The sequence below is a fragment of the Empidonax traillii genome, unplaced genomic scaffold (assembly GCF_003031625.1).
Source record: "Empidonax traillii isolate 1590-97213 ecotype Southwest subspecies unplaced genomic scaffold, ASM303162v1 scaffold1678:size223582, whole genome shotgun sequence".
NCBI lineage: Eukaryota > Metazoa > Chordata > Aves > Passeriformes > Tyrannidae > Empidonax > Empidonax traillii.
In genome coordinates, this window is record NW_020956871.1 from 45,337 (window position 1) to 54,908 (window position 9,572).

At 52.8% G+C, this 9,572-nt stretch overlaps 1 protein-coding gene across 1 annotated transcript in view; it reads right to left on the reverse strand.

Moving 5' to 3' along the window:
* POU2F3 (POU class 2 homeobox 3) overlaps positions 1–6,631 on the reverse strand; it is a 39,117-nt gene extending 32,486 nt beyond the window's left edge. The window contains exons 1-3 of the mRNA XM_027908319.1: positions 6,346–6,631; positions 2,426–2,479; positions 1,731–1,799 (exon numbers count right to left, since the gene is read on the reverse strand). Of these exons, the coding sequence (XP_027764120.1) occupies positions 1,731–1,799; positions 2,426–2,479; positions 6,346–6,631 (409 nt within the window). The remainder of the gene's footprint in view (positions 1–1,730; positions 1,800–2,425; positions 2,480–6,345) is intronic.
* Positions 6,632–9,572: the final 2,941 nt, after the last annotated feature.

A 9,572-nucleotide genomic window follows, 5' to 3' on the forward strand; every position in this document is an offset into this window, starting at 1 on the left:
TACCCGTTCTGATTTCCCTGCTCGGTTTGAAGGCTCCTAGAGCAGCAGCTAATGCTGCTGCGAAGGCTTTCGTTATTTTAAAACAAATTGACTTCACTTCTGCGCTTTCTTTCCTCAATTACCACTCGAAAGAGGTGCTGCAGCTCACACTAATGGCTGTCTGGGGAGCTTAGGCTGAAAAAAACCCCATATTTTATCCAACCAAATGCGCTGCCACCTTCTGCTTTAACACTACTGACTCTAAGAGCAACAGCAGCCAGAGCATCCCACTCCATTTAATAACCAGAATCAAATAACCAGCTTCCCTAATCTTGATTAACCCTGCTATCCATCAGCTCTGCGTGCCAAACCTTTCAGGAGGCTCCAGCTCCCGATTTAAGGCCCTGTGACAGCCACCAGGGTTTGTTTTTTTTTGAAGAGCCTGGGAGGTTTGGGATGTGTTCCTTGCTCAGCTGCTTGGAAACACTGATCTCAAAAATCAACTCGGGGTGATCTGAGAGCCCCGAGCAGAAGCTGAGCTGACCAAAGTCAATCAGAGTTCACGGATGTGAATAGAACAAGATTTTATCTCCGCCTTAGATTATGTCAGATAACCCAGCTAAATAGCCAAGAGCATGCTGGGGATTTCTAAATAAAGGGATGGGTTTAGGCCCTTTAAAACATGCTAAGAGTTCTCTGGATTAACCAAAATCTCCTTTTTCTTCCCTAAGTTATCTCAAATTATATAAATGAAAGAGAAACAGTAAAATCATTCCATGCAAAGTTGTAACCTGCTCTTACACATCCCCCTGCCCCAAGCTTAGGGCTAAGGGATAATTGATTCTTCTACATTTTCTCTACCAGTTTGGGGTTTTAAAAGGTTTTATCTTTAAGTTTATAGCACAGCTTTTAATTATCTTGGTTTGCTATACCTGGTGGCTGCTAAAATTATTTCTTATTGCTGCTTATCTGCCTGAAAAGGGACATAACTGCTAAATTTGTGAAATTCCGGGTTCAAGTCTTGCATTCCGAGCTCACTGCAGGCAGTGGGAGGGAGAATTGATGGCAGAAATGTTGGTTTTTTCTTTTTTTTTTTTTCTGGTGCCTCTCACAGCTTTGCGTTGGTAACCTGGCAGAAATCAGTGCTATCCCCTTTAAAGCATCACCCTCTTCCTCAGCTTTCCCTGTTCAAGGAATCCTGAGGCTTCTTCCAGCCACTGAGCAGTGAGAGCCTGCTCGGCGTCAGAGGAGGTGACAACCCAATCGTGCCTCAAGATGCAGAGCAACGTTTTGTTTTTTTTTTTCCTGGAACCACCTAACTGGATTTGATTATTCCCGAAGTCCCTCCCATTTTTCTCTACACATACAAGGCCATTAAAAAAAAAAAAATTTAAAAAAATAAAAAAGGCTTAGTTTTGCCTGAGGAAACGTCCCTGCCACGATTCCCTGATTCCCTGTGCGGTGGGATGAGCGGGACCCAGACCATTCCAGTGCCACTATTCCTTTGGCAAGGCCTGAGCACATTTCCCTGCTGAAGCCACAGAGGGCATTAAGGGAGAGGATCTTGCATGCTGATCAAGATAGCAGCGCAATCCTAGCCCAGAGCACATTCCTGATCGACTCCCGGGCTGGCTGGAAGAGCGCGGTGGAGCAGCAACAGGAGCCGAGCAAAGCAGAAACTTCCAGCACCCACACTCCCCTTTGCTTCCCCCTCCCCTCCCAGTGTCCCCCACATCCCAGATCATCCCTACCTGGCTCCACCTGGTCCGGTTCGTGCCGGGTGTCTGTGGAATCTGCCGCATCCCCGCTCATCTTGATCTCTGCCAAAGGAGGCACAACTGATTTTAATAACAGGTCACAGTCCCAGGCAACAGGCACATGTGGCTTCCACCAAACAGCACAAATGAATGTGTAATTATAATAAACCATCAGACTTTCAAATTTCTGATTCCTCAACATACAGGCACTAGAATATTCATCAGCTCCGAGGATGCACTTTCCCTCCTGTTGCTCTTTGCATCCCCCTCACTCCTTACCCCCCCCCTCCCCAACTTGCTGTCGTGTCCCCACCCTTCACTCACAGGATAAGGGGTCAAGTCACCACAGAGAGCCCCCCACGGGCCTCTCTCCTGAGCTTCCCAAACCTGCTGAGGTGATCTCCCTTTCACACCATCCTCCACCACACCTGGATTGGCAGGGGACCCCTCCCAAACCCTTCCCTTGTCCCTCAAGATGGCCCATCAAACTCAGCTTGTTTTTCGCACTCCATCCAATCCCTGTTTGCCCCGCGTTTTCCCTGTTTTCTCTCACGTGCTCACACCCCCCACAAGCCACCGAGGAGCTGCTTTGCTCCGAAGTGTCATCCCCAAGGAGTCCTTCCCCCACCAAGCTCCTGAATATTCTCCCCCCTCCCATCCTTATCAAGGCCAACAAATTTGTCATTTACCCTTGAAGTGATGGCTGCCACCACACCCGGGGCCACTTTCTCCTTCGGGCACGGCTGAAAAAAAAAGGTGGCAATGGTCAACTTCACCCTGGACTGCTCATCTCCTCCTTAAAAGAGGCCAAGGACACGCCAGTGAAAGAAGGGAGAGTATCTATTCAAATTCAGATGGACACCCCCTCGGCTCTTACACCTTTCTGCACGGGAATTTTAACTCTTTCCAGACTAGATGGGGGTGAAAAAAAGAGATAATTTTTTTTTTTTTCTATCGAGACCCAAGTGATTTGCATGTTCTTCCTGCAGCCAATCCCGGCCACAGGCTCATCCCATTTGCATCGGGGAATAACAACAGCCAGGGAAGCTGGGCCGCTGTTTGCTGTGGGTTTTTTTGGGGTAGGGAAGGCAGGTGGAAGCCATCTAAAAGCATCATGCAAACCTTTTCCTCTTCCCTGTATTATCCACCTTTTATTACTTCCAAACGGCCCAAAGGATTAGAAAGACCCTGTAGGGTTTTATACCCATTTCCCTCTGTTGCTCACACTAAAACAGGCAGAGCTTTGTGTGTGTTCAGGTTCTACTTCCCCCCTGTTCAAACAGCAGGTAATCTGCTTTTTGGCCAAGGTTTAATATCTTTGATCAAGTTAATGTTTGAAACTTTCTTCAGCAAACGAATAAAGGCAGGGGAAAAAAAAAAATCAGGATTTTATACCTGAGTGCAGAAACTTTCACATACTTCAGAAACTTCCTTCCCTCAAATTATATTAAGGAGCGAGGGGGAAAAGGAGAGAGAGAGAGAGAAAAGAGTTGTGGGATTTTTTTTTTTCCCCTTCAAATAAACCCTCTGCAATTAAGACATGAATGTTTAGTGGGGCTTCTAAAGCATTTCTACTGCAGGAAGAGTAATTACCATCAGCTATAAACATCTTCTTGTCTTGTAACACTGCCAAGGGACCCTAACTTAGGCAATCTACAAAGCACAAAGTTTTGCTGCCTGCCAAAAAAGTATCTTTATAAAAAAAAAAAAGAAAAAAAAGAGGCAAGTTCTCATAAAATAAGAGGAAGAAAAATCTAAGAGAGCCTGCAGAAGTTTGGTGCTTGCTTTGGTGAGAAAGCCTGAAAGCTTAAAAAAAAAACCAAAAAAACCCCAAAAAACAACAAAAAAACCCCCCACCAAATACATGTTAATGAAAGGAAATATTTAAACTCCAAGACCTGAATGGGCACAGACCAAGAACTGGAAGAGCTCAGACGGAGCTGAGGGAGGGAAGAAAAGGCAAAGCAGGAGAAGCTCAGTCCCTCCTGCAGGAGCGACCCCCCACCCACTCGCCCATCATAACCTGGGATGGGTGGGGAGGGAAGGAGGAATTGCTGCTGCAACTTGATTACAATGTCACATGTTATCCATCAGCGAGCTCCCCTCCTCCCGGAGCCGGGAGATGACTGAGATGCCCTGAGATCCCCCTGAAAACAGCACCAGGATTTGATTTTCACCAAGACCCAAATGCCCATCAGAAACGTGCACAAGTTATGGCTGTTTAAATATCTTGTGGGGGAAAAAAAAAAAAAAAAGAGAAGAAGGAGAGGAAAATCTTTTTTATCAAAACCTACTGATCTGAGAGGTTTGGATCATCCTCCCATGATCCTTAAAAACAAGCAGCAGGAATCACTTTCTAATATGATAGAAGTGTAGCCAACACCTTTTTATTGATATTTTATTGACATTTATTGATATCTCCCACTATAACCAGGACAGAGTGATGCAAATCTAGATTTGACCTCTGCTCCATCCAAAAAAAAAAAAGTCCCTGAGAGACAATGCAGGCTGTGAGACTGAGTCCAACTGCACACAGCTTTGCCAGGTTAGCAACACACAGAGAATAAGCAGGCTAGGAAAAAAAAAAAAACACAAAACTAACCAACAAACCTCTCTGGGAAAAATAACACAACTTAGGACTGCCTAATCCTAAACCACAGCCCTATTAGGAGCCGCCACTGCGGCCTGGGCCATATTAAAAATGTGCTGCTGCACCTCAGCTCCCAAACATACCTGGAGTAGGGGTAGCTGGTTTGTTCACCCAGACCAAAGGAGCTCTACCAGTGCAGACACTTCTCTGGGGATATATCTGCATCTATATTTTTGCTGAAACAAACGGTGTCAGCAAATAAAGCCTTTCCCAAGCCCTTGTTCCTCGTAGCTGTTCAGACATGGGCAAGGGTAAACCAGCCTGATGACTTTAAAAATGAAATCCAGCGGTGGAGGAGGGGGACCATCACCTGGAGTCTGCTGAGTGCTCCGTGCTTTAGGTGCCTGAGCTCCTCTGGAAGCTGCAGGAAAGGGGAAATATCCAAAATGGTGGTACCCAGCAGGGAATTCTCTCAGCAGGGAGGAGGGTGTGCAGAGCCAGAGCAGCCCACCCTCACCTGGCACTCTGTGTGTCTTCCCACAGAATCACTGAGCTTGGAAAAGACCAGGTTAAAATGGGAGCACACCTCTGCAAGCAGCTTGGTACAAAGGTACCTCGAGGTTTTTGGGGGACCCCTGACCTGAATATACTGAACTGACTTTGCACAAGGCTGAAAAAAAAAAACAAACCTTTTCTCACCCGTGTTGGGCTCCCTCCCTGCACAAAGGGTGGTTAAAGCTTCGCCCTGTGCAGCTCCTGGCCAAACCCACCCTGGGAGTGATGCCCCTGGCTCTGGCAGAGGACACAGTATCAATCTGGGGAATCTTTCTGTGAGGGAAGAGGGGCTTGTGGGCAACCCAGAGCTCTGGAGAGGTTGGAAACAGCCCTGGAGCAGAGGCTTTGGCCACCTCTGCCAGCCTGACCTGTGGCAGGCAGTGGCATTGCTGCACCATCTGCCTTGCCCTCAGGCCTGTCTGCGAGCCCACAGGCAGGCAGGGCTTGTTGAGGGGCTACAAGCCCTGAGCACAGACCCTCCCCAGCTCTCCCTGCACAGCAGGACTCCCAGCACCCACAGCATGCCCATAGGCACCCAAGGAAATGAGCCCTGGACAAGACTGATGGATGAACCCTCCCCATCCCTCCAACCCAGGGGCCAACAGAGCCTTTTGAGCTGCACAAAGCACCAGACACAAGGTCACTAGCAGGGCACGTGGCTCCTGCACCCCAAGAGCCTCCTGCCTGCCCCTGCCACAGGCAGGGCTGGCGGGATCTGGCTGCTCCCACCCCAGCCTTGCCCTCAGCTCCGTGTGCCCAGGGATGTTGTCCTTCCCCCCGGGCTCAGGGGCTTGAGCTGGGGGCAGAAGCTCTCTCAGGGTGAGCTGGAGCTCAGCACAGCTCCCAGGGCAGGGATTGCCCAGCTAACTGCAGAGCAAGGTCTGCTCAGAGACAATGTGAGACTATCTCTGCATCAGCCCCCCTGGAAGGAGTCTCTCTGAGTATCCCTGTTCATTCATTCCTCACCCAACCCAGCCTCCCACAGCTCCCTCCTCATTCATTTCTCCCTCCTTTTCCCTCTTTGCCATTAACTTTTCTCCTTCCAACCCGTGTCCCATCTCTCACACACACACACACCTCCCTCCACCCTTGCTGCATCCCTCCGTAAATTTATCCCCTCTCACTCCTCCCAGCTCTATCCCAATGGCAGGACCCACAGGTCCCACTAAACACTCATTTCCCAGGACGTTTCTGAGCTTTCTGCCAGCCCCACGTCGGGGCTGGCAGCGGGAGCACTGCGCCCACACTGTGGGCATGGCTTGGCAGCCCCCTAAATAAACCGGGGCAGCATCCATCCCCAGCTAGGAATGTGGGCACTTCACCAGGCACTCCAGCAGGAGAAAACAGGAGGGAAAGAAGGGAGGAAAGGTGGCAGGAATCAGAGCAACCCCCATTTCCACCCCGAGCCCACGGTCCCAGCCACACGGCGAGCTCCAGCCCGGTCCTTCCTCAAGCGCCCTTTACCTGCGTGCACAGACTCCAGGTTCACCATCCTGCTGGCGGAGGGAAATCCGCGGTGTGCCCAGCCTCCTGCCGTCAGCCCCAGGTTGCCAGGGGCTGCCAGTTTGCCCTCCCTCCCTTGCCACCCGCTGCCTCTCGAACCGGGCGTGGGTCCGCTCCCGAAGGGACCTAGAGCTCCATTGCCTGTTGCCATGCAGGGCCAGGTGAGCATGCGGCGCGGTGCCACGCCTCGCCCCACCTCCGGCTCCCTCGGGTGCCCTGACACCCAGCAGCTTGGCGTCAGGCCCATGCAAAAGCGCCCATTTGCATATTAGTAACTCGGGAATGGATGGATGAGTCCCTGCAGCGCTGCCAGGGCGTGGGGTGGGGTGGGAAGGAGGGAGAGGAGGAGAGGAAGGAAAGGCGGGTTGGGTTTGCCCGCCCTCGGCTGCGCGGATGCACCCGCAGCACCTGCCTGCTGGGCTGGGGGAGCAAGGGGGCTCTGCCGGCTGCCCCACCTCCCAGCTGGCCCCATGGACGAGCTTTTGGCTCTGCCCTTTGCCATGCACAGGTAGGAGAGGCCGAGGCATCGAGCCAGGCTGGGCAGCAGCACCAGCAGCCTGGAGGGAAGGTGTTGGAGCTGCGGGAACGGCCCCTCCGGCGAGCGCTTCGTTTTGGCCACCGATGACCCTGGGGTCTGCTCAGGGTGGTCCAGCCTGTGCTGTCGAGTCTTTGCATCCCCTCAGTCTGCCCCGAACCTCAATGAGGCCGCATGGGACAAAAAGGAAAGTTAAAAGCAGAAATGGAACCTGCCTCGGCTAAAGACACGGGGCAGGGGCAGGATTGGCACATGGAGACTCCCCTCCCCTGGCACGGGCTCTCTAGGGTCCATCTGTGTCCCCAGGAAGAGGGGAGAAGCAGCAGACAGCTCTTCCTCCTTATTCACGTTGTTTAAAGCTGCAGTATTTACCAACTTCCAGGGAAGACAGGTAAAAAAAAAAAAAAGATTGCCTAATGTTGGCTGCTTCTGTCGGAAGCTGCCAGAGGCCAGAGCCCCAGCCCTGTGCTGTGAAAGGGACCGAGTCACCCCGATGGCCCCAGGTGTCACCATGTGCCACCTTGGTGACCCCACCACTCCTGGAGCAGCAGGACATCCCAGTGACAGCCTGGACATCCCTGTGACAGCCCCAGGCCCAGCGCTGCCTCAGCCCCCTCCTGAAAGCGTTAACGCTCAATCGGTAGCTGCCAGGTACAAGCTATCACACATTCATCTCTCCCTGGGTAATTCACGTTCCAGGGCTCCCGGCTTTCCCACATGCTGCTCTGCCTCCCTGGAAAGACAGGTTTCTCCGAAGGGATGGGTGGGCGGGCAGGATCTCCAGCCTCACCTCCAACCCAGTCCAGAGTCAGGGGGCTGGAGCTGCCCTTGGAGCAGGGACCCCCATCCTCAGGAGAGGACACGCACGTGGGAGGAAAGGGTGGGTGACTTCAACGAAGCTCCAGCAAGGAAAAAGTGGAGGGAAGCTGGGGGAAGAGGTGGAAGGGGGGAAGTTCCCAGGTCAGACTGACATTTTCAGGACTGGAGATTTCTGCTCCAGGAAGCGGCGAGGTGACACGGGGTGCTTGGCACAGGCAGCTCCTGTGGAGCTGCTGGAGGGGCTGGACTCCTGCCACTGATCCACAGCTCCAGCCACTCAGGCCCTGAGCCCTGGGGCGTTCCTGGGCAGCTGCTGCTCCGTTTTCTAGTGTTTTTGTCTGGGTTTTCCCCATCCCGGAGGCCGAGGCGATCGGGTGTCTTCACTGCGTCAAACACGAGGTGGCTCCCGGCCAGCTTGAAAGGTTGGGGACCACGAGAGCTCTCCTTCCCCCACATCACAGCACTTTCTGGACACGGATCAGGAGGTTTACCCGACACTGGGCTTTTCTCTCTGCTTTTCCTGGTGCTTTTCCTTCCTCCAGAGCCGAGCAGCCTGTCCTGGAGCCTCAGGGAGGCAGATTCTTCCAGGTGGCATCTCCAGCTGGACAGGAATCCCGGGCATCCTCCTGGCCACAGACAGGGCACCAGTGCCCTCTCCTGGCCCCAAACAAAGCTGTGAGTGACTTTTTTTGGCGATTATTTTGTGGTCAATGAAACAGCGGGGGGGAATAGTATTTCCATGTTTTTAATCCCCAAACAGCCACGGGAGCAAAGCCCATCACCTGGACACCCTGGGCTTTGGGGATGTGCTGTGCAGGCAAGAGAGAATTCAATCCTCCTTATTAAAAATAGGGGATGGATCACAGCATCAGCACTTGAAATAAGATCCCCCTCACCAGGCAAAGGCAGGTTTGCTTGTACCCCACCAGAGATGATCACCCCTGGCTGTCAGCAGACACGCTGCTCCTCTTTTCCGTGGCCATCAGTGAAGGATCCTCCTGCTCTCATCCTCGCTGTGCTCCTCCAGTCCTGCTGCCAATGTTTATTCCCCTCTTGGGGGAAGACAAGCCCTGGAGATAGCATTTGATTTATGGGGTATGGCCTTTGGACTGGAGAGAGACGTTACAAAATCCCCCACGCGCCCGTGGCCAACTGAACCGGGGAGGTTTCCTGTCTCCACCTGCATCACCTGCTCTCCGGGGTGTTATTGAAGTATATCAAGAAGGACTCTTCTTGGGGAAAGGAAAGGAGCTTCAGTTCTCCCCTGGCAGGGCTGGGGGAGAGCGTGATCCTGCGGGCTGTGCGGCTGGACCGCGAGCATCCCTGTCCCACACAGCCCTCCCTGGGCCGGGCACAGCCACGCTCCATCAGCACCCACTGGTGGAGGCTGAGGATCCTGCACCAGGTTCCAGGCACCCCAGAGCCTCCCAACCACAAAACCAGCACATGGGAGCTCGCAGGGATCTGACCCGACGCTCCTTGTGTCCATCCCAGCATCCCTGCAGAGCAGGGAGCGGCGGGAATGGGCTACACAGGACAGCCCATAACCCCCTCCCACCTTCTCACATCCCACCTACCCCCATAGTTGGGTTTAATTCAGCAACAGGGACAAATCCCACGGTGTCCTGCAGACCCAGGGACAAATCCCTGTCAGTGCTGACCACGCCAGTGAAACAGAAATAACTTCACCTTTCCCTGAAATCACAGGGAAGGGTAAATTGCCTCGGTGGGTGAAGCGAGGAAGGGCTGAAATCCTCGTCCCAGCCCTGCATTCTCCACGCTAGAGGGAATCAGTGCTCCACGTTTCTCCCTCCAGCCCCTGAGAGCTCCGAGC